Raw genomic sequence first — 23,720 nt, forward strand, 5'->3', positions numbered from 1 at the left:
GCGGGGAGCGGGCACCGCCCCCCGCCCCTCCCCGCCCGCTCCCCGCCGCCGGCGGCCGCGGGGTTTTTAAGCGACGAAACGGCGAGAAGATGGAGGAGTCCGCGCTCGGGGGCGAGTAGTTTGCGAGCAGTTTGCGAGTGTGAGGGAGCTGCGCGACATGGCGGCTCCTTGAGGGAGGATGAGCGGCGGGCGGCAGCGCACTTTGCCTCAGGCGTGGTGGACGGTGGGTAGGAAGGCAGCGGAGAAGGGCAGGAAGAAAGCCGAAGAGAAGTCGGCGGCGGAGGAGGAAAAGGAGGAGGAGGAGATAGACGATGACCTGCTGTTGGTGGAAGCCGCGGCGGCGGCGGACCCGAGCCCGGCGGCGGGCCCGAGCCCCGCGGCGGGTTTCTGCGCGGCGGCGGGCTCCATTTGGATCTACCCCACCAACTACCCGCTGCGAGCCTACCAGCTGCGCATGGCCCACGCCGCTCTGCTGGCCAACACGCTGGTCTGCCTGCCCACCGGCCTGGGGAAAACCTTCGTGGCCGCTGTGGTCATGTACAACTTCTATCGCTGGTTCCCCTCCGGGAAGGTGCTTTTCCTCGCTCCTACCAAGCCGCTGGTAGCTCAGCAGATGGAGGCCTGCGCCAGCGTGATGGGCATCCCGGGCGGGCACATGGCTGAGATGACAGGTAGGGTGGCGCCGGGGCCGGGCGGGGGTGCGCGGGGGGCACCTCGGAGCAGGCAAGGCGGAAAACGCAATTGGAGTTCAGTTAGTCCAACGCCTCTGCTAAAACAGGGCCACCGACAATGGCCAGCTGGCTTTGGAATCTCTCCAGAGAAGGAGACTCCACAACCTCTCTGGGCAGCCTGCTCCAGGGCTCTAGCAGCCTCACGGTGAAGGTGGAGCTGCCTACGTTCCGGTTTGTTTCCGTTGCCGCTTGTCACTGGACGCCGTTGAAAAGAGCCTGGCCCCTTCCTGACACGCACCCTTCAGACACTTGTAAACATTAGCAAGATCTCCTCTCAGTCTTTTTATCTCCAGGTTAAACACCCCCAGGTCTCTCAGCCTTTTCTCATCAGACAGATGTTCCAGGCCCTTCATCGTCCTGGTGGCCTCCGTTGCACCCTCTCCAGTAGTTGCCTGCCTCTCTTGAACTGGGCCCAGGACTCCAGATGCAGCCACTCTAGGGCACAGTACATGTGGAGGAGAATCTCCCTTGACCTGCTGGACATACTCTTCACCCCAGGAGACCATTTCCCATCTTGGCCACAATGGCACATCTCTGTTAGTGAGGGGCTTGGAACACAAGCCCAATGAGGAGAAGCTGAGGGAGTTAGGGTTACTTAGCCTGGAAAAGAGGAGGCTCAGGGGAGACCTTATTGCTTTCTACAACTACCTGAAGGGAGGTTGTGGACAGGTGGAGGCCTGGGGGTCTTCTCCCAGGCAAACAGAACAAGAAGACGCAGTCTCAAGCTGCGCCAGGGGAGGTTTAGGCTGGAGGCTAGGAAGAAATTCTACACAGAGAGAGTGATTGCCTATTGGAATGGGCTGCCCAGGGAGGGAGTGGAGTCACCATCACTGGAGGTGTTTAGGAGGAGACTTGTTAGGGTGCTTGGTTGCATGGTTTAGTTCATTAGGTGGTGTTGGATAATAGGTTGGATCTTGAAGGTCTCTTCCAACCTGGTTTGGTCTATTCTATTACTCTCACCAGGACTCTTCTTCATGGAGCTGCTTTCCAGCTGGGCAGCCCTTCATCTCTACTGGTGCAGGAAGTTGCTCCTACTGAGGGGCAGGACTCCACACTTATTCTTGTTGAACCTCATGAGTTTTTGCTTTGCCCAGCTCTCCAGCCTGTCTGCCTGCCTTCTGCTGCTTGTTCTCAGCAGAATGCTTTGCTGATGTTATGTCTTTAATTTCCAGGTGGAACCCAAGCCCTCAATCGGCGGGACCTCTGGACTGCCAAGAGAGTCTTTTTCCTTACTCCTCAAATTATGGTGAATGATCTTTCTCGTGGGACCTGTCCTGCTGTGGAGATTAAGTGCTTGGTTGTTGATGAAGCCCACAAAGCCCTTGGAAATCACGCCTACTGTCAGGTAACGCGCAGTCACCTTGCTCCTGGCTCGCAGTTGTGAGAGATTTGGGGGTAGTTGTTGTATAATTCCTTCATAAAGTGTTACTGTCATTATTTCTCTAGAGAGATTGTCCTTTAGGTCCTTACTTTGCTTTGAAAGATCACTCATAGAATCAGAACCATTGAACTGTTGAGGTGGGAAGAGGCCTTTGAAATCATCAGGTCCAACTGCTTACCTAGAGCTCACAATCACAACACTACTGCTTAGCCACTTAGTTTGAAACATCTCCAGGGACAGCAGGGTCTCTGCCACCTTCCTGGGCAGCCTGTTCCAGGGTTTTACAGCTCCTTCTGTGAAGAAACTTTTCCATGTATCCAACCTGAGCCTCCACTGACACAGCTTGAGGCTGTTTCTTCTTCTCCTCTCACTTCTTGCATGTGGGAAGAGACCAATCATTACCTGGCTCCAGCCTCCCTTTAGGGAGTTGTAGACAGTCTGAAGGTCTCCCCTTAGCCTTCTTTTCTCTAGGCTGGAAAAGCCCAGTTACCTCAGCTGCTTCTCATGAGACCCTTCATCTGCTTTATTCCCCTTCTCTGGATCTGCTCCAGCACCTCAATGTCCTTCTTGGAGCGAGGGGCCCAAAGCTGAACAGAGGACTCAAGATGTGGCCTCACCAATGCCTAATACCAGGGCACTTGGTCCTACTACCCACACTGTTGTTGCTTCAGGCCAGGATGCTGTTGGCTGCCTTGGCCACCTGGGCACACTGCTGGCTCATGTTCAGCTGACCATCAGTTAACACCCCCAGGTCCTTCTCCACCAAGCAGTCCTCGAGCCACTCTGCCGAAGTTTTTTAGTTAGTCTCCCTTGCATCTTCAGTGCCTTGGTTTTAATTAAAACCTCTATTAAAACTCAATAAGGCATGGTGGGAACTTTATTTTAGTGTCCAAAAGGGGTTTGTTTTGACTGAGGCAAGTTGATAACAGAAGCTGCTATCCTATTTCTCTTCTTTCAGCTGTGTTTGTGTTTGTAACTGTACTCTGGTGTGGGGTTTCCCCCCACTTTTAGTTTCTGCACCTTGATAGTTTAATTTTAACACTGGCCTAGTGGGAGGTGTCCCTGCCCATGGCAGGAGGAATGGATCCAGATAATCTCGAAGGTCCCTTTCAACACAAACTAGTCTGTATGTTTGTGGTCTGTTAGAGTAACTTTTAAATGAGACAAGGTGTTGGTTTGGGGCTTGTTTTTCCCTTTTGTTGTTTCAGGGGGAAAAAATGTGGCCTTTATTTTAGCAAAATGAATTCAAGATGTCTTTGTGGAATAGTTTTCTTCCTTGATTAGCAAGGAGCTGTTGTGCAATAGGTGCCCTGAGAGAAAGTTAGGTTTAGGTAATGGAGAAACTGAATGGATAAGGACTTGGTTCTAGGTGCTTTTAAGGCTTCTTCAGAGGCAAGAAGGTGCATTTTAGAGCTTGTTCTAGGTTGTTTTAGTTCAAAATGCTGTATAACAATGATTTAATAATTTTTTTAATCTGCTTTTATGTGACTCACTCTGTGAGCTAGAACTATATTTTCTCAGCTACAGCAGCAAAACATTCTCTTCCCTCAGCCCTTGTCAGCCTTGGAGCTGTGACACTGGCAGGCTTTGGTCTGTTTCAGCTTTACCTTCCCATCATTTTCAGTAGAACTATTTGTACAAACTGAACATGGGTTGCCCTTGGAGGTGGTGGAGTCACCATCCCATGAGGTGCTCAAGAAACATGAGGACATGGTACTTGGGGACATGGTTTAGTGGCCATGGTGGTGTTTTGTTGATGGTTGGGCTTGATGATCTTGGAGGGCTTTTCCAACCCAAAGAGTTCTGATTCTATGAATTCCCCTTCAGCCTCTGTTCACTTCTCTGTAGCTTTTCTGGTACTCATAATGCTGTGCAGCTCATGGTGGTTGATCACTTTTTCAGTGGCACTGGCTCAGTGAGAAAGTGGAGTAGGAAAGCAATATCTTTGCTGCCTGATTGTTCAGCAACTCTTGTGCTAATTTTGGTATTGGAGTTGTAGAAGGAGAACATAGGAAGTCTGGGGAATATTCAGCCTTTTCTCAGTTGCTGATGGAGCATTTCCCAGTGAGACTCAACTGAATGCTGGTTTGGATCATAGAATTGTTTGGGTTGGAAGAGACCTCTAAGGTCCTTCCATTGATGGTGCTGGTTGTCTCTGCTCAGATGTAATGGGAACAACTTGCCCAGAGAGGTTGTAGATGCCCCATCCCTGTTCAAGGCCAGGTTGGATGAGGCCTTGAGCAACCATGTCTAGTTGAGAGGCATCCCTGCCCGTAGCAGGAATCTTGCAGTAGATGACCTTTAAAGGTCCTTTCCAACCCAAACCATTCTGTGGTTTAATGGGACTCAGTTTCCATGGTCTACTGCTTAGAGTGGATTCTTCAAACTTACTTTTGGGCAGCTTCTTTGAGTTAGTTTGCTGTTATTTATTTGTTAAACCAAGTGAAAAATCACCCTGTCATTCACCAGGGTGGTTCTGCTGAATGGGACTGGGATAATCTAATCAAGATGGGGTGGATAAAGCAGTTAAAATGGAGCATTTCCAACTTACTCTTTGAAGTTAGAGGTGGTTCTTGTAGACTATTTTGTGAAGCTTTTTCTGTTTGCTGGTTATGACACAGTTTGTATAAACAAATCAACTCCTTTCAGGATACTGATGGAAACTTTGCTCTGTTTAGGTCGTTCGTGAGCTAAGCAAACACACCAACCAATTTAGGATCCTGGCCCTGAGTGCCACTCCAGGCAGTGACACAAAGGTGAGTCACATCTTCCTGCATGGCTGGAATCATAAAGATTCAGTGTAAGCTATGTTTAATTCCAGTTCTGGGCTCCTCAAGTCAAGAAAGATGTTGAGTTGCTGGAACGTGTCCAGAGAAGGGCAACAAAGCTGGGGAGGGGTTTGGAGCACAAGCCCTATGAGGAGAGGCTGAGGGAGCTGGGGTTGCTTAGCCTGGAGAAGAGGAAGCTCAGGGGAGACCTCATTGCTCTCTACAACTACCTGAAGGGAGGTTGTAGCTGGGTGGGGGTTGGTCTCTTCTCCCAGGTGACCAGCACCAGAACAAGAGGACACAGTCTCAAGCCTCTCCAGGGGAGATTTAGGCTGGATGTTAGGAAGTTCTTCACAGAAAGAGTGAGTGGCCATTGGAATGTGCTGCCCAGGGAGGTGGTGGAGTCACCATCACTGGAAGTGTTAAGGAAGAGACTGGATGGGGTGCTTGGTGCCGTGGCTTAGTTGATTAGTTAGTGTTGGATGATAGGTTGGACTGGATGATCTCAAAGTTCTTTTCCAACCTGGTTAATTCTATTCTAATTCCACTGGGAGAGGACTGAAGTCTGTTAGACTCCCACATAAAACCTGAATCTCCTTACAGTCTGTTGGTTGCTAAGGGCTTGTCTTCACTGTGCTCTGGACTTCTCATTTTCTGGCTTTTTTTGGAAAGCAAATAATCCCTTCTGGGTTTTGAGAACACTTGAACCAAGAAGAATAGAGAATCCTGGAATGCTGTAGGTTGAAAGCGACCTTTAAAGGTCATGTAGCCCAACCTCAGTACAGTCATAGAGTCATAAAATTGTTTTGATTGGCAAAAACCTCTAAGATCAAGTCCAGCTGTCAACCTAACTCCACAATAGCCATTAAACCATGTCCTGCAGGGTAGTCACTCCATCATCTCCCTGGGCAGCCTGGTAGCATGATGGGTAAACAAAAAGCTGAGGTATTCAGGCTAAGGACAGCCAAACCTGGCTCCAGTTTGCTTCTCATTATGTAATTCTGTGTCCAGAGAAGGGCAATGAAGCTGGTGAAGGGTATGGAGAACAGGTCTTATGAGGAGCAGCTGAGGGAACTGGAGTTTAGTCTGGGGAAAAGGAGGTTGAGAGGGAACCTCTTGGCTCTCTATGACTCCCTTGAAGGGAGGTTGGAGCCAGGTGGGGCTTGGTCTTGTCTCCCAAGGAATGAGTGACTGGACAAGAGGAAATGGCCTCAAGTTGTCCCAGGGGAGATTTAGGTTGGACACAAGGAAACATTTCTTCCTCTTGAGAGTTGTCACAGGCTGGGCCAGGCTGCCCAGGGCGATGGTGGAGTCCCCATCCCTGGGGGCTTTCAAAGCTGTGGAGATGTGGTGGCGACGGGACATGGTTTAGTGGTGATCTTGCATTGCTGGGTTAATGCTTTGCCTGGATGATCTTGGGGGACTCTTCCACCCACAATGATTCTGTAATTCATGGCACAGGTAAAGCCACAGGAAGAGCTCTGTCCCTGCAGGCCAGTTGCTTGCTTTTTGTATTCATGAACTTAGAGCTGGTTCTTTGTCCTGCTTGAGGTCCTGAAGTGCAGAGTCTTGTTTTTCATCTCTAGGTAGTAGGGACCTTGTCCTTTCAGTTGCACTCAAGGAAATCACTATGTCTTTGTGATGCTAACTTACAGTTTTGGAGCGTTAACAAGCAAATAATGATGTTTTTGTGTGTGCCTTCTCAAAACAGGCTGTGCAGCAAGTCATTTCCAACTTACTGATTGCACAGATCGAGAGCTGTGCCGAAGACTCCCCAGAAATTCAGCCTTACTCTCACCAGAGACGAGTGGAAAAGATTGTCGTTCCTCTGGGTGAAGATGTGGTAGACATCCAGAATGCTTACATCCGGGTGAGCTGGGGCATTCCTTTGTTCTCCAGTGGCACTAGAGATAGAATCTCCGCTCCTGCTTTAACATCTCCAGTGGTGAGACACTGGAACAGGTTGTCAGCAGAGGTTGTGGATGTCCCCCTCCCTGGAGGTGTTAAAAGGCCAGGTTGGATGGGGCCTTGAGCAACCTGGTCTAGTGGAAGGAGTCCCTGCCCATGGCAAGAGGGGTTGGGACTAGGTGATCCTGAAGATCCCTTCCAACCCATTCTATGAATCTATGAACTATTGTCTTGATTTAGAGTTTGAAAACCAAACTGAACTAGACTTAAAGCTTGTGCCCACAGGGGAGGGAGCTGCTAGCCACACATAGCTTTGTCCAGTGGAAAAAGACCTATTGGTTTAAAATACACAGCATGTGGATTTTCTCTCTGATCAAAGAAGGTTAGAGGCTTCTGTATTGGATTGGATGTTAGGAAGAAGTCTTCTCCATAAGGGTGGTGAGACACTGGAGCAGGTTGCCCAGAGAGGTGGTAGAAGCCTCATCCCTGGAGATTTAAGGCCAGGCTGGATGTGGCTCTGAGCAGCCTGATGTAGTGTGAGGTGTCCCTGCCTATGGCAGAGGGGTTGGAACTAGATGATCCTTGAGGTCCCTACAATTCTATGATTATCAAGGGAGCAATTTCCTGTGTGATTAACTTGGCCTTAGAGTATAAGGCAGAAGGGGAAAAACAAAATCATGGTTTCAACCACAGCACAGCAGCGATACCTGTTACTTTGCAATGACTTCAAAAGCTCTGCTGCAAAACTTAACTACTGAATCATTTATCTCGTTCTCTTTCTGGAATCCTTCAAAATAACAGGAGACCTGAGCTGAGGGCGCCAGCTTCCTTGAATGTAGTGGTTTTAAGGTGTTGGGAATGGCCATGCTTGTGTTGTCCAGGTTATTGCCAGCCTCATAAGGATTACTGACTGAAATATGCTCTCTGGTTAGGAATATTCTCTGTGTGCTTACTTAGCCTTGATTAGTTGTTGTTGTGTGTATTTGTTTTGTTTGGGTTTTGTGGCTTTGTTTTGAATTTTTTTTCTCTTGAGAGCATTATTCTTCCCTTTTTAACCAGTAGATGATGTCCAATCTCATTTCAGCTACACTGTCACCTAGAAAGGTTGGGCCAGAGGGTCCTTGAGGTCCCTTCCAACCTGGCATTTTGTGATCCAAATGTAGAACAGGTTAGCAGTGGCCAGAGCTGTTGTCCAGTCAGTGATGACTTAATGCTCAGTGTCCTTTCAGTAAGCTCCTAGTAGACAAATGGTATTGCAGAAGGTACCACTTTGAACAGTTAAAAATGTTCCCTTTTAGATAAAGACCTAAATTTGGATTCATTACTATCAGGCTGTCATGATTAGAGTGCAGTTTTGGTTTCATTTTGATGAACTGGGGGCAGTTTGTGAAGACCATTGCAAGACTACCTTGTTTGTTCATGAATTGAGGCCTTGAGTCACCTGTTCTAGTGGAAGGTGTCCCTGCCTATGGCAGAAGGGCTGGAACTAGATGATTTTTAAGGTCCCTTCTGACCTAAACCATTGTGTGAATCAAATGTATTTAAATGAGGAGGTTGCACTGAGCAGCTGGTAAGAACTCTAAGATAGTTTGGCATCACTACAGGTGTCTGAATGCTTGTGTTGACTGCAGGGACTTCATCTGAGGTTTAAGCTGAAACAATCACACAGGGTTGGCTGATCTGGTGTAATCAAGGAGGCTAGACCAACCTTGACTCCGTGGTCTTGTGGCTTCAGTGGTTTCTACTTCCTGTCTTTGAACTGTTATTTGCATTTGTATTGCTGCTGCTTGACTTGAGAATACAATTGGAAGGATGGTGCCCAGCCTGTTTCAGTACTGATGGGCAAACCAAGCCTTGCTCTTGGAGACCTCAACACTTTCAATATTGGCTCCTGCCCCTCAGCTTCTGCAGAGTGCCCAGTTGTTCAGCTATACCTTTTACCCTGATTCTATGTTTTGGCTGTTCAGCATTTTGAGATCAGGGTGTGACTGCAACCATGCATCAGAGAATCATTTAGGCTGATGATATCTTAAGATCATCAAGTCCAACCATTAACCCAGCACTGACAGGTCCCTCACCACTACATCTCCATGACTTAGAAAGCTCTTTGGGGATGGTGACTCTGTCACTGCCCTGGGCAGCCTGGGCTAGGCCTTGACAATCTTCAAGGGGAGGAAATTGTTCCTCATGCCCAATCTAAATATACTCTGGGGCAACTTAAGGCCATTTCCTTTTGTGCTATCAAACAAGTTCCTATCCTGTGTGTTTCCTTATCCTTGTCCCTTGCCAAAAGAATCAGTTGTGAGGTGTGCTCTGAATGGCATCAGGATTTAGGAGCAAATGCAGAATAAGTCCATCACTCCAAGTGCTGTATCTCTACAGCTTGGTTCTGATAGCAGTCCTGTCCCAGCCTGTGCTGCTGTGGGACCTGTGGGAGACCAGGCTGGATGCTGTACAAAAATGGGACTGCAGATGGCTCTTGCAGTGGGGAGCAGGGAGGTTACTGGCAGACCTGCTGGCTGCAGCACACAGATCAAGGGGCAATGGTTTGAAACTGGAGCAGGGTGGATTTAGGTTGAATGTTAGGAGGAAGTTCTTCACAGTGAGGGTGGTGAGACTCTGGAACAGGTTGCCCAGAGATGTGGTTGAGGCCCCATCCCTGGAGACATTCAAGGTCAAACATGATGGAGCCCTGAGCAACCTGATCTAGTTGGAGATGTCCTGAGCACAGGAGACACCCATGACTCTGTTGGAGTAGGGCTGGAGGAGGCCAAAGCAATGCTGTGAGACCAGGCTGATAGAGTTGGGGTTCTTGAGCCTGGAGAACAGAAGGCTCCAGGGAGATGTTTTGGTGGCATTTTGGTGCTTATAGAACCAATCAGAAAGCTGAGGACAGACTTCTGAGCAGGACCTGTTGTGACAGGACAAGGGGTGATGCTTTGAAGTAAAAGGAGAGACTGGGGAGAAGGGAGAAATGTTTGACATAGAGGGTGGTGAGAGCCTGTCCCAGGTTGCCTGCAGAGGTGGGAAATGTCTCATCCCTGGAACCATTGCAGGTCAGGCTGTTTATGGCTCAGAGCAACCTGCAGTAGTTGCAGATGTTGTCCCCTGCCCTGATTGTGGGGGGGGTCAGACTGGATGACTTTTGAGGGTCCCTTCCAACCTGATGCATTCTGTGAAAACTGTTTAAGTTTGGGGGATCTCAGAGTTCTTTTGGGCATCTTACAGATCTTAGATTTAAGTTTGGGGATCTTACAGTCCCATTTCCCACTTCCAGTGGCTTGTGCAAGATCAGAACAGCAACCTGTGTGTCCTGCTGTTTGCCCAGGAGCTGTGTGTCCATGAGAGAATGGAGAGGCCAGGGCACTCTGCACAATAAAACAATCTCTTTAATTCTGACAGACAGCACCACTGAACAAGACAACACTCAGGGGACAGTGAGGGACCGTGTCAAACAGCACGGTGCAGGCCACAGGACATGTCTGTCTTCAATAAGCAAGGCCCTGAGTATCACAATAGCTGGAATCAACTTTGTAGGCACTAATGCTGATTTGAAAGATACACAGTATGCAGGACAGCACTCATCTGCTGAGCCTGCAGCCTTCCATCTTCCACAAACTGAGGGTGCAGAGCCCTGCAGCAGGCTGCCCAGAAAGCTCTCCTTTGGAGAGATTCCAGACCCACCTGGACATTGTGATCCTGTGGGCAAGCTGCTGTGGGTGCCCCTGCTGTAGCAGTGGGGTTGGACTGGATGATCTCCAGAGGTCCCTTCCAACCCCCCACCATGCTGGGAATCTGTGAAATAGGAGTGAATTCTGATTTATTGTCTTGTTTGGATGGTGGGAATTACTTCAGAAAATGAAAATCCATGAGTTAGTGGCTTAATGAGCCAGAGTTGGATAACAAAATACCTGCTCTAAGAACAGAAGGTAGGCATGCTTGAGGTGATGCTTTCAAGCTTGCTGAGATGACATCCTTGAGCAATTTTGATGTTTCCTTGGCATTCCCTGCTCTAACTTGAGTAATGGTGAGGGGTGGTGAGATTATGGAAGGGGTTGCCCAGGGAGATTGTGGATGCCCCCTCCCTGCAGGTGTTCAAGGCCAGGCTGGATGAGGCCTTAAGCAACCTGCTCCAGTGGGAGGTATCCCTGCTCATGGCAAGGGGTTGGAACTAGATGATCTTTAAGGTCCTTCCCAACCCAAACTGTTCTATGAATCTGTGAATAAACTTTATTGTGTGTCAGTGCCAAGCCACAATTCTTCAAGCCCAGGCTTTGAGGGCCACTTACAAAAGCTGATACAATGATCCATAGCCACAAAGTGTATCTTCAAACTCTTGGTTCTCAGCAGCAGAAGCCATCTACCAGAAGTCAAAATAAATACTAGCCTGGAAGTCATGGTTTGACATGAAACAACACCAAACACACTGCTGCAGTTATCAGCACACTCAGATAAAGACCTGACTGTTGTACTTCAATAATGAGGATGGTTCTCTAACATACCCACAAGTAGCTGGGTCACAGAAGGAGACATCAGATGTAGCAGAGGTTTAGAACATGGAGTATGTACAAAGTGGGACTTTGTGGTGTGGGGATTTAACTGCTTCAAGAACTGCTGGACTTTTGTGGTTGCCCAAGCCTTAAGTGTTTTCTCTGACTAGCAAAAGCAATCAGACTGCAGGAACATCTTTAATTTGCCTCAAGACCTTATCAAGGGTGACAACTGGACATCAGGAGGAAGTTCATGATGAGGGTAGTGAAATAGTGGAACAGGCTCCCCAGAGATAGAATCATTGAATCATTAAGGTTTGTAAAAAGACCTCTAAGATCATCAAGTCCAAACTTCTACCCAACCTTCTACCCTCCCTGGTCACTAATTCTGGTGGAAGCCCCATCTCTGGAGACATTCAAGGTCAAGCTGGATAGGACCCTGAGCAATCTGATCTAGTTGGAGATGTCCCTGCTCACTGCAGGAGGGTAGCACAAGCTGACTCTTGAGGGTCCCTTCCAACGTGATGCATTCTGTGGTTCTGTTTGTGCTTAAAAAACCCTTCAGGGGGATTGAGGACAAACCCAAACCTATTATTTGATGCTTCCCTGGTTCTTCAACTTTGTATTTTCAAACCTTTATTGTGTTATTTTCTGTGCATTTATTAACTTTCACTTTACTACTGGCTGGTATTTCCAGCCAGTAAATAAAGCAAGCAAGATAAATACAAACCAGACAGGAAGTAACTCAACATATTGATTATTTTTCCCTTCTGCCTGTGATCCTGTATCTTGACCAAAGAGAGCAACATCAGACATGAGTAGGTGCATTCATTACTTCCTCTATTAAATACTTTGATGTGTATTTAGCTTGGCTCATCAAAGTGGTTCCTAGATACGGCCACTGTGCTGTTGCCTGGCACAGACCAGGCTTGATGGTCTCCTGGTTGGAACAAGAGCCCCCAACCCACAGTCTCTGAGATTCCTGGCTCCCAGCTTAACAACCAGTTAAGCTGTCTGTGCTGAACCATCTCAGAGTATCTGACCAGCTCAGGATAGAATCATAGAGTGGACCAGAACATCTCATGAGGGAAGATTGAAAGAACTGAGGCTCTCTAGATTGAAAAAGAGCAGACTGGGGTGGGGGGAATCTCATCAGTGCTGATCAATAGTTAAAGGGTGGGTGTCAGGAGGACAGGACCAGTGGTGCCCAATGAGAGGGCAGGGGGAACAAACTGGAACATAGGAAGTTCCATCTAAACATGAGGAGGAACTTACTTATTTTGTGGGTGACAGAGCACTGGGACAGGCTGCCCAGAGAGGTGGTGGAGTCTCCATCTCTGAAGACATTCAAAACCCCCCCAGATGTGTTTTTTGTGTGACCTTCTCTAGGTGACCCTGCCTTGGCAAGGGAGTTGGATTTGATGATCTCCAGGGGCCCCTTCCAACCCCTACCATGCTGTGATTCTTTGGTTGTGTGTGATTCAGAAGAAGAACGTGAGGACTGTGGGGTTTTTTGCCTCCCCACAAACTTTTCTCTATGTCTTTTCCTTCCTCCTTCCCCTTGATGTCTTTCCTGGAATCCCTGCAGGCAGCAACCACCAGAGGGCACCTTGGTTCTGCTCAGCGGGACCAGCTGGTGCCCTCTGTGCTGCTCGGCAAGAGATTGAGCATCAAGTCAGTTTTGTGAGCAGGGAGCCTCGTGCAACTAGGTTTTAAGTTCAGGAGACCTGCGTGTTTACTTGGCCAGAGGTGTTCCACAAATCCACTTTGTTGGCCAGTTAGCTTTACTGTAACCTAGCAGACAGCTGCCTGTGGTTGCTGGTTTGTATCTGAACAACACAAGTTCTAGTTTTGTGTTTATTTTGGGGTTGGAACCAGATGACCTTTAAAGATCTCTTCCAACCCAAACCATTCTACAAGTCTATTTAAAGCCTAGACCCTGTGATTGATTAATAAATGATGCTGGTGATCTACTTAAGGAAGCTTTATATAAAAATACATTTTCTTCCATTAATTTTTCCTGTCATATCTGTGAGAAGGACCTTTGGGAAGGGATTTTTGAGAGCAAACCTGTGTGCTACCCCACTTGTGAAGTGCAGTAGGTGCTCCTGAACTGGTGAACAGCCAAGCATGGGCTGTTTTCAGACCTTCTCAGGGGGCTTCTCTTTCAGTCATGGCCTCCTAGACTGGCAGTTGTGTACTTACGTATCTGGAGGGTAAAAGAAACAAACTGGGGAAGAAAAATTCTCACAGTGAGGGTGGTCAAATACTAGAAGGCAACCCAGAGGGGTTATGGGCTCCTCATCCCTGGAGATGCTCAAAACACAACTGTGGTAGGCCTTGAGTGGCCGGCTCAGGTCACTTCTAGCTGATTTGTTGTGTTTCTTTTTCTCTGTTTCAGTGAAAGATTTGTATCATGACATTAATAGTGTGGTACTACCAGAAGGGTCTAAAAAGTCCTAACAAATTACTTCAGCTGCAGCTTTTGACATCTGGCAAAGCTGTGAGAAGAAAGTTCAGAAAGCTGAATGGTTGAGAGCAGCCACTTTCTGCTTAGGAATGCCCAGTTTAGTGATGGGATTGCTGTCAGTGTGGTTAAGGTGACCTGTGTCTTCTGCTATCAACATTTCAATGGGTATTAGGACTGCTCACGAGAAGAGACCAAGCAAGCAGGTGAGAAGAACTTTGGTTGAATGCTTTTTGAGGTAAGCATGAAGAATCTCTGCTCCACAGATGGGCATTAAAAGCAGTCAGCACTGGCCTGCTCTTGCTCCTTGGGTTAATCCCAGTGGACTAAATCTGGTAGTTCTCCTCACAAATGAAGACCTGACTATTCATTTTTTAAAGCCTAGCCTGCATGTGTGAGGTGGTTTCAATGTCTGTGTCCTACTGAATGCCCCAACCGGGTCTTTCTGTCCCTGGGGCAGCACTGGGTGCCCGGAACAGGTCAGGCCAGAGGCTGCAGGATCACCCCTACCACTTCGCCCAGCTCCAAGCAGTCTAGAGATGCTAAGAAGTGGATGAGGAGAGAGGTTTCTGTCTCCCTTATCTTGTAAAAACAAACCAAAATGCGACCTAAGCCCTAAAGTGCTAAAAATCTCCATACAAACTCTGTACAACCTGTCAAAGTCACCGTAGGAACCTGTATGGGTGAGCTGTTACCTCTGTGAGACACTTAACTTGGAGCCACCTCCTGGCTCAGAGCCACACTGCTAACATCTTGGAGGGTTGGACATGTAGACTCATGTGATTCACCTGTGAGAGTGCCAGCAAAGCAGAGCTGGTTGGTGTGGCTGCCAAGCAGCAGGAGCAGGAGGTCATGGTCTCTGCAGGAACCAGATCTCGTTGTGTCGGTTGGCGGCGGCTGGGTTCGTGTACCCTGCGATGATGAACGTGTCCTGCAGACACAGCTCGGGGCTCTCCAGGATGGCTGCCAGCAGGTTTATTTCTCTCATGATAGAGTCTTCATTGGTGATGCCTCTGAAGCTCCTGCAACAACCAACTTCATATCAAATTCTTTTTAATAGACCCTACAAGTACTTGCTTCTAAATTACTCTAAACTCTAACCTGATTCACTGCAACAGGTTGTCCAGAGAAGCTCTGGAGGCTCCAAGCCTGGAGGTATTCAAGACCAGGTTGGATGGGGCCTTGAGCAACCTGGTCTGCTGGGAGATGTCCCTGCACATGGCAGAGGGGTTGGAACTAGATGATCTTTAAGGTCCCTTCCAACCCAAACCTCTCTAGGATGCTATGATTGTGACTGATCTCAAACAGCTACCAGGTTTCGTCGGTGTTTCCACTGATGTTTGCCTTGTTCCCAACCATACAGTCTGTTTTCAGGTGGTATTAGACCTTGTGGTGGGATTGTGACCTCTAGGCAAGAGGGTAGACTTGGACAACCTCAAAGGTCTCTTCCATCCTCAACAGTTCTATGATTCATGGGTGCATCACTGTAGCAGGTAGATTGGTACCATTATGTCCTGAATATCCCACTTTGATAAAACAGGTCCAGGGATGTCATAGATGCCCTGGAGGTGTTAAAAGGCCAGGCTGGCTGGGGCCTTAAGCAGCCTATTCTAGTAGGAGGTATACCTGCCCATGGCCAGATGTTGGAACTAGATCTTTGAGGTCTCTTCCAACCCAAACCATTCTAAGAAGTAGTCAAAATCAAGTTCTTCTCTTCAGATGAAACCATTTAGACCTTCACATCCTTTAAACCTTTAGAGCATGGCTTAGAAGCTGCAGCATACCCAAATGGAAGAATCCATCTTCTCACCGTTTGTCCCTCAACACAACTAAAGAGTTTCTTACCTGCTATAAACAATGGTAGAAGGCCATTCTTCAATGATGATGTCTGAGTCAAAAGGATGAGGTGGCTCATCCTGCAGCACTTCAGGTAGGTAGTAGGCTACTGTCACTGACTGTGTCATCTCTGACTGAGACTCATTTGTGTGCACGATGGTCACAATGGGGATGGTGATTCCCAAGTACAGGCCTGAGGAGACACATGGAACTTGTGTATCCAACTACAAGCAGCATTTTGTTATGCCTTTCAGAGGAGATTAAGCTATGGGGAGACCTCACTGCTCTTTAAAACTCCCCGAAAGGAGGCTGGAGTGAGGTGGGGTTTGGTCTTCTCCCTGGTATCAGGTGCTGGAATGAGAGAAAATGGCTTGCAGTTGTGCCAGGAGAGGTTTAGATTGGACATAAGGAAACCTTTCTTTCCTGAAAGAGTGGTTGGAACAGGCTGCCCAAGGAGGTGCTGGAGCCACTTTCCTGGAGGTGTTCAAGAAAGATGTGGTCATGGCACTCTGGGACATGGTTTAATGGCTGTGGTGGTATTGGGTTGATGGTTGCTCTTAGTGAGCTTAGAGGGCTTTTCTAACCCAAACAATTCTATGACTCTATATCTCTCACTCTAAAACCTGCACATGGGAATAGATGTGGATGTGTCTCCAAAATAGAGGGTATTTGGTGAGCTGTGCTGTCTTCATGTAGGGCAAGGAGTTTGAGTTTGCCTTCACCTCTTTCCCTCTCTCAAGAGGTTTGTGTTTATTTTGTAAGCTGACTTTGTGTCAGTGGTACTTAGTGGCTGGAAACTGCCTGGTGGGGAAGGACCAGGGGGTGATGGTTGACAGAAGGCTGATGAGCCAGTGTGAAGACCACCAGCATCCTGGCCTGAATCAGTAATAGTGTGGAAAGCAGGACCAGGGCAGGGACTGTCTGTACTGAGCACTGGTGAGGCCTCACCTTGAGTACTAGGCTCAGTTTTGGACCTCTCACTCCAAGGAGGACACTAAGGGGCTAAAGCAGGTCTAGAAAAGGCCAATGAAGCTGGTAAAGGGTCTGGAGAACAAGTCTTGTGACAAGCTGCTGAGGGACCTGGGGTTGTTTCATTTGGAGAAAAGGAGGTTGAGGGGAGATCTCCTTGCTCTCTACAACTCCCTGAAATGAGGCTGGAGCCAGAAGGGCACTGCTGGAAGGGCTGCACTACAGGAACATGTCCCTACAGAGAGGGAGCTACTAAAAGGAAGAGCTAATGATTAAATTTAACACTTTGATTAGACTGTAGAATGGTGGCACCACTTACCTGAGGAGTTCTGCTCACAAATGTACCTCATGAGCTTCATGAAGCCTAGGCAGATACTCTGCTCATACTGCTTCTCCTTCATCTTTATGCAAGCCCACTTGGCTTTCCCGTACTGCCGCTTCTCGTACAGCAGATCTCCCAGCTGCAAACAGGGGGAGAATGACTTTGGAGTTCAACTGCCTGAAAACACAGGCAACCAGGAAAGTCAAACTATCAAATAGCTTAGAACAGCTTTCCAGGATTTGAAGAGGGACTCTAGGAGAGCTGGAGAGGCAATTCTGACAAAGGTGTGGAATGACAGGACAAGGGGTGATGGCTCCAAACTGGAAAAAGCTGAACTGAGCTTAGACACTAGGGAGAAATTCTCCTCCATGAAGGTGGTGAAACACTGGAACAGATTGCCCAGAGAAGATGTGGTGACTTCAACCCTAGAATTGTTCGAAGCCAGGTTGGATGGGGCCTTGAGCAAGATGGTGTAGCAGGAAGTGCCCCTACCCATGGCAGGGGGACTGGAACTGGGTGGACTTTAAGGCCCCTTCCAACCCAAAGCATTCTGTGCTATTTTGGTGCTTTACTTTTAGCATAAAGATATCAACTACTTCAGGTGGACAACCAGAAGAACAAAGAAGGGCAAAAAAGGTGGTGAAGGGTCTAGAGAACAGGTCTAATGAGGAGCAGCTGAGGGAACTGGGGTAGTTGAGCCTGAAGAGAGACCTTCTGATGCTCTACAACTCCCTGAAAGGAGACTGGAGCCAGGTGGGGGTTGGTCTCTTCTCCAAAGGAACAAGTGAGAGGGAAAGGCTGAGGGAGCTGAGATTGTTTAGCCTGGAGAAGAGGAGGCTCAGGGGAGACTTTATTGCTGTCTACAACTACCTGAAGGGTAGTTCTTCTCCCAGGCAACCAGCACCAGAATAAGAGGACACAGTCTCAAGCTGCACCAGGGGAAGTTTAGGCTTGAGGTGAGGAGAAAGTTCTTCACAGAGAGAGTTGTTTGCCATTGGAATGGGCTGCCCAGGGAGGAGGTGGAGTCACCATCCCTGGAGGTGTTCAAGAGGGGATTGGATGTGGCACTTGGTGCCGTGGTCTAGTAGTCATGAGGTCTGTGGTGACAGGTTGGACTCCATGATCTTTGAGGTCTCTTCCAACCTTGGTGATTCTGTGATACTGTGTGTGATTACAACCTTGTTGATTCTATGACAGGAGGAAAGGTTTAGGTTGGATGTGAGGAGCAGTTTCTTCCCCAAAAGGGTTAAGGCTTGGCCCAGGCTGCCCAGGGCAGTGGTGGAGTCCCCATCCCTGGAGGGGTTTCAAAGCCGTGGAGATGTGGTGCTGAGAGACATGGTTCAGTGGTGACCTGGCTGTGCTGGGTTCATGGTTGGACTCCATGATCTTAAAGGTCTCTTCCAACCATAGTAATTCCACGATTTTATGTTGATGGTTGGACTCAATGATCTTAGAGGACTTTTCCAACCAAAACAACTCTATGATTCTGATATTAAAAATCCTGAAGGATGAAAATGTTTTCCCAGTGAAAGCTGTTTTGGGAAGCTAGGTGTGGGTCCCAAGAACCCGACAGGGATGGGAGGCAGTACCTTTTCTTTGCGCTGGATCAGAGTGAAGGGGATGGTCTGTCTCTCCTGGGGACTGTTGTTCCTAGTCAGCTGCTGGATGGGCTCTGCCATGTCTGCAACAAAGAACACAGGCTGGAGAAATAAGCATGACATTCAGATTGGCCATTTAAATATGGTTGGATTGGGTGCCTTTGCAGCTGTGGTTGCCTTCACTTTAATTCCACCTTCAATTCATAAAGAAGTTCTGCTTAAAAGTTGACCCTTAAGGGAGAGGCTCAGAACTTTTGGATATGAGGTTGGTCTTAGGGATGGAAAAACTCTATTCCAGGAGAGTTTACCCCTTGGCTTCCAAAGCTGAAGTGATGGAGGGCTTTGAGAGAGGATGAGCAAGTGAACTGTCATGGGCTGTGTTTGAAAGGCTGGATGCTACCTCGTGATATTTATCAGACAAGCATGGCAAGGGCTGAAGCTTCAGCTGAAAGAAGTCTTCCTCTGGAATGTTTTAAGTGACTCAGGATCTTGAGTGGAAAATGCAGGATGGGGGGTGGGAGGAGAAGTATTATCCATGCTTCAGGGAATTAAGATGCAGGAGAATTAACTTGGCCGAGGTCACTGAGTAAATCTGGAGCTGAGCTGAGAATCAAACCTCCATCTCCTGGCATCCAGTAGCTTTAGATTTAAGGCTATTTAGCATGGTGGAGATCCTTCTAATGAAGAGGAGAAAGCTGCTCTGGGCTGCATTTTAAATGGGTTTGAAAAGACATCCTTGGGAAGCATGTAAAATCTAAGTGATAACTGCCATTAAAATAGATTTCTTTAGAGGCTGAGAGGGAAATAAAAGGCTTCAGCAGTGAATTTTCCATGGAGTATTCAAGAACTTGGAAACATTCCAGGACTCTATAAAAGTTTACTGGTTTTAGATTCCTTTGATAAATGTGGGTGGTGGTTTTCTGGTGGTTTTTGTTTGTTGGGTTTTTTGTTTGGTTGTTCACCCCCCCACGCCTTTCTTCCATCTTAATGCACAGGGTTGGAATTACAATTAATTAATGCCTTTTAAGGAGGTTTATTCTTCAGTGTGTGAATGCCTGCCTGTCAGGCACATTTGGTTTGTTTTATAGTATGTGTTTATAATATATAAATTTTGAATTGTAAATCTTTTAACCTGGACAACTCTTAAAATCACTTCCCCCCCAAAAGCAAGTGAATTAGCTGAGTTCCACCTCTCAGTCCAGGCTTACCGGCCTGAATAGTGGTGTGACAGCACAAGGCAGGATGAGGTAAGAACAGCATGGCCAGTAGGTCAAGGGAAGTTCTCCTCCCCCTCTGCTCTACCCTACCCACATCTGGAGTTCTGGGTCCACTTCTGGGTTCTCCAGTTCAAGAGAGATAGGAAACCACTGGAGAGAGTCCAGTGGAGGCTGGGAAGATGCTGAGGGGCCTGGAGCATCTCTGTAAGGAGGAAAGGCTGAGAGACCTGTGGTGGCTTAACCTGGAGAAGACCAGCCTCAGAGGGCATCTTCTCAATGATCAGCAAGAGCTAAAGGATTTGTGGGGGGCAAAAGGATGGGGCCAGACTCTTGTCAGTGGTGCCCAGTAATAGGACAAGGGGCAATGGGCATAAACAGGAACTCCATCCAAAGATGAGGAGAAACTTGTTTGATGTGAGGGGGCTGGAGCCCTGAAGCAGGCTGCCCGAAGAGGATTGTGGAGTCTCCTTCTCTGGAGAGATTCCAAACCCAGCTGGACATTGTGATCCTGGGCAGGCTGCTGTGGGTGACCCTGCTGTGGCAGGGGCACTGTGCTGCATGATCTCCAGAGGTCTCTTCCAATCTCCAGGATCTGGGAATCCTCTCTGGGAGCTGTAGCACTGTAGCTAGGGGAAGTCTTGATTTAATTAAACGTCAAAATAGTGATTAGAGTTGCTAGTATGAGTAGGTGTTATGGAAGAGACAAAGCTTTACAAGAGGGTTTGTGTAAATAAGGGACACGTGACAAGACTTGCTCAGGGCTGAGCAGTATTTAAATTGATCCTTGATCTGTGCCTGACCAGACCTGCTGGGAGTGCTGCTCCAGTGGGATGCACTCCTCAGCTATGGCCGTAAGTGCATGCACACAGAGCTTTGTTATTCTAAAGGAGAGAAAATAGTCTTTGATGCTCTACCCCAAGTCTTCATGCTGAGTAGAACCACTAGATGTGTCCTTTGGAGAGATCCAAGAAGCAGCAGCTCTCAAGGTGTCTACAAGCACCATTTTGGAAGGAAGTTTTAGTGCTGGGCAGCTGTGGGCTTCAGCATGAGACTGCACCTAGGGGATGACCCAGTGACAGAGGCTCTGTGGTCCTTGCCCATGTGATCCCAGTGGCTTTGGCTGTCCAGCAGCCTCAGTACCAGCAAAGCCTGGTGCTGCTTCCAGCAAGGGAGGTACATGGGAGTTGATGGAAATCCCCCTGTAATTCAAGAGCTAAAGCTTCACCTGGAGCCAGGATACTTGAGCTCAGATCATGCTGCTGTGCACACTGTCTTAGACAACCTTATGCTTTAGCAAGCTAGCAGCTTTCCTGAGCTTGCTTGTGGAACATTCTCTTGCAGACCACTAGGCTACAGGGCACACAAGTCCTGTTGTTCATATCTCAGGGGCTCTCTGTCTGCAGTTACCAGGCTGACAGTTAATCTGGACCAAGTAAAGGTCTTGTTTTCTCTCATCATGGCTTCAGTGACAGCAGCCTGTTGGATGGAGCACACTGGACAAGAGATGTGGTCTGCTCCCTGTTACAGGAAGGGTTCTTCCTCCCAGGAAGCCATCTCTGTTCCTTCTACCTCTCTGTGTTGAGGCTCAAGGGGACTGGATATGTTGAACTTTGGATGGACCATACAAGCTCACATGGGCTGCTCTTAGGCTGTAACAGCTGAGATGCAGTTTGCTCCTGGCATAGAGCCCCCTGAAGGGGAAAAAACACTTTTTAGGGTTTTGGACCCTTTGCTTGGTGTTACAAAGTCAACCTTTCATGATGGAGTAACTAAAACGTGCTAAAATGCTCTTTTGGAATAGTTTCCTCGACTTGATGTCCTGCCTCGTCAGAGGGGTTTCAGTGGGGTCAGAATACCTGAGCATTTTGTGGGAAGGAATCTTGTCTTCTGCTCCATTAAGCTACTCCTGAGGAATATGTTCATGCCTCACTATTGTGTATGTTAAACTGGGCCCTTCTCTCTCCTACCTCCCTTTCTCTTCTCCTGCCTCACTTCCCCCTGTGTACACCCCCGTGGAACCTGAAGCTGTTAGATCTGATGCACTGAAATTACAGGATGGCACTGCTGGCACAGGGCAGCCAAAGACCCTTTCTAAGGGGACAGGGAGGACAAGGCCAGGTGAGAACTCTGTTCAGAGGGACCTTGCCTTTCTTAGTACCCGAAGGGGGTGTTAATTTTCATTGTTAAAACACAGAGGAGATGAGATGGGGATGTCTAGGCATGGTTGGAAAGCAGGGTGTACTCTCTTTTATGTGTCTTCTCTAAAGAGCCAAACTTTTGGGTAGCTACAGGAGATACTCTGAAGGAGGCTGCTTTTGCAGGCAGTCAGTTTAATATTTAATCAGGATTTAACCACCAGTATAAACAGGTCAAGCCACTGCTACTCAGCTGCTTGTCTACAAGCTTTAGAATCACCCTGTGCAGAGCTTTACCTCAGGCTTTTTGTATCAGCAGTGTCCAGAGGCTGTTCATTGCTCTATCACCACACAGCTCCTGCAGGCACCAGGTGTACCTGAGCCAACCTCACCGCTGCTGGCTGGTGGGACCCTGCGGCTGGCCTGGCCAAGGGGAAGCCGAGGAGGCAGATGAGAGCCGTTCTGCCCCGCAGCCCCTGCGGGGGATGTTCCGGGTGCCAGACCCCCGGGCAGGCTCTCGGGGCTCTCTAGAGAAGGGATGGCTTGCGAGTAGCACCGCAGGCTCCTGCCAGCACCACCCCAGTGCCCCCTGCAACCCTCACGAGTTACCACCTGGGCAGCACCAGAAGGGACACGGTGGCGCTGAAGGTCAGGAGTCCCCGGGAAGGTGCCGGTAAGCTCGGAACTGCCTCCCTGCGTAATCCTCCCGATCCCAGCGGGCTGCCGTGGGCGGAAAGCGGCTTAGCCCTGCCCTGAGCGCTGCCCGCCCCGTCCCGCTCCTTACCCCGGGGCACGTCCACCTGGTGCCCTCTGCCCACGTTCTGCCAGTAGCTCAGCAGCCGCTCCTGCTCCTCATCCTCCATGCGTTCGGCTTCCTCTTCCAGGCTGCTGCCGTTGCTGTGGTACGCGGAGTCCGGGCTCTCCTCCGCCAGCCCGCCCAGCTCCTCCAGCGTGATCATGGCCGCCGGCTCCGCCCCGCTCATGCGGCACCCGCCCGTGCCCGTCTCCATCCTGCCGAGCTGTGCCCGGCCCTGCCGGCTCCCTCTGCCTTATGAAGGGCTCACCCGGCTCTGCCCTGCCCGGGGATTTGAAGGCGAAGGGGGCTGGTCCCCGCCTCTGCCCGGCCAGGAGGGAGGGACGGAGAGCAGGGAGGTGTGGCAGTGCCTGACTGAGCTGTCGGCACCGGGTAGGGCTGATACAGCTCAGATGAGCTGCACAGAGATGAGCTGAGCTGAACTGAGCTTCAACAAGTGGTGTCTGCTCGTGGGCTGGCTGGTCCGTAGCTCCAACAAGTGTCCTCTGCCCCCAGGCTTGCTATTTATCCTCACAGAATCCTAGACCACTTGCTTGGGAAAGACCATAACATCGTTGCATCCAGCCAGAGCCTAACATCTCCCTGTACACAACTCTTAGACCACAGAGTCACAGAATTGTTTCATCTGGAAGAGACCTCCAATATCATTGAGACCAACCATCAACTCAACACTACAATGGCCATTAAACCATGTCCCAAAGCACCATGTCCACACATTTCTTGAACTCTTCCAGGGATGGTGACTTGCCACCTCCCTGGCTAGCCTGTGCTAATGTCTGACCACTCTTGCAGGGAAGAAGTTTTTTCCTGAAGTCCAGCCTAAATGTCCAGTGGTGCAAGCTGAAGGTATTTCCTGTCACTTTGTCACTTGTTACCTGGAAGAAGCAGCCAGGCCCCACCTGGCTCCAACCTCCTTTCAGGGAGCTGTAGAGAGCCAGCAGGTCTCCCCTCAGCCTCCTCTTAAAGGTGCACATGCCAGCTCATGTGCTGTACAAGGTTCCAAGCATTAGAGATCTTCAAGAAGTTTGGGGTTTGTGTCTTCTCATTTTGAACTCATGCTTTCCTAGCTGATCCATCATTTTAT

The 23,720-nt window shown here is 48.8% G+C and overlaps 2 protein-coding genes across 2 annotated transcripts in view; one reads left to right on the plus strand and one right to left on the minus strand.

Annotated features, from left to right (window-relative positions):
* Positions 1-178: 178 nt before the first annotated feature.
* Positions 179-23,720, plus strand: part of FANCM (FA complementation group M) — a 73,177-nt gene continuing 49,635 nt past the window's right edge. The window contains exons 1-4 of the mRNA XM_054162155.1: positions 179-671; positions 1,904-2,076; positions 4,791-4,868; positions 6,592-6,750. Of these exons, the coding sequence (XP_054018130.1) occupies positions 179-671; positions 1,904-2,076; positions 4,791-4,868; positions 6,592-6,750 (903 nt within the window). The remainder of the gene's footprint in view (positions 672-1,903; positions 2,077-4,790; positions 4,869-6,591; positions 6,751-23,720) is intronic.
* On the minus strand, positions 13,565-22,832 carry LOC104297279 (heme-binding protein 2). The gene is made up of 5 exons (XM_009897187.2): positions 22,607-22,832; positions 18,462-18,553; positions 16,870-17,011; positions 15,591-15,774; positions 13,565-14,767 (listed from the first exon to the last, which is right to left on the minus strand). Exons 1-5 carry the CDS (start codon positions 22,830-22,832, stop codon positions 14,596-14,598), a joined length of 816 nt encoding a protein of 271 aa, XP_009895489.2. The 3' UTR covers positions 13,565-14,595.

Source organism: Dryobates pubescens, chromosome 5 (genome assembly GCF_014839835.1).
Source record: "Dryobates pubescens isolate bDryPub1 chromosome 5, bDryPub1.pri, whole genome shotgun sequence".
NCBI lineage: Eukaryota > Metazoa > Chordata > Aves > Piciformes > Picidae > Dryobates > Dryobates pubescens.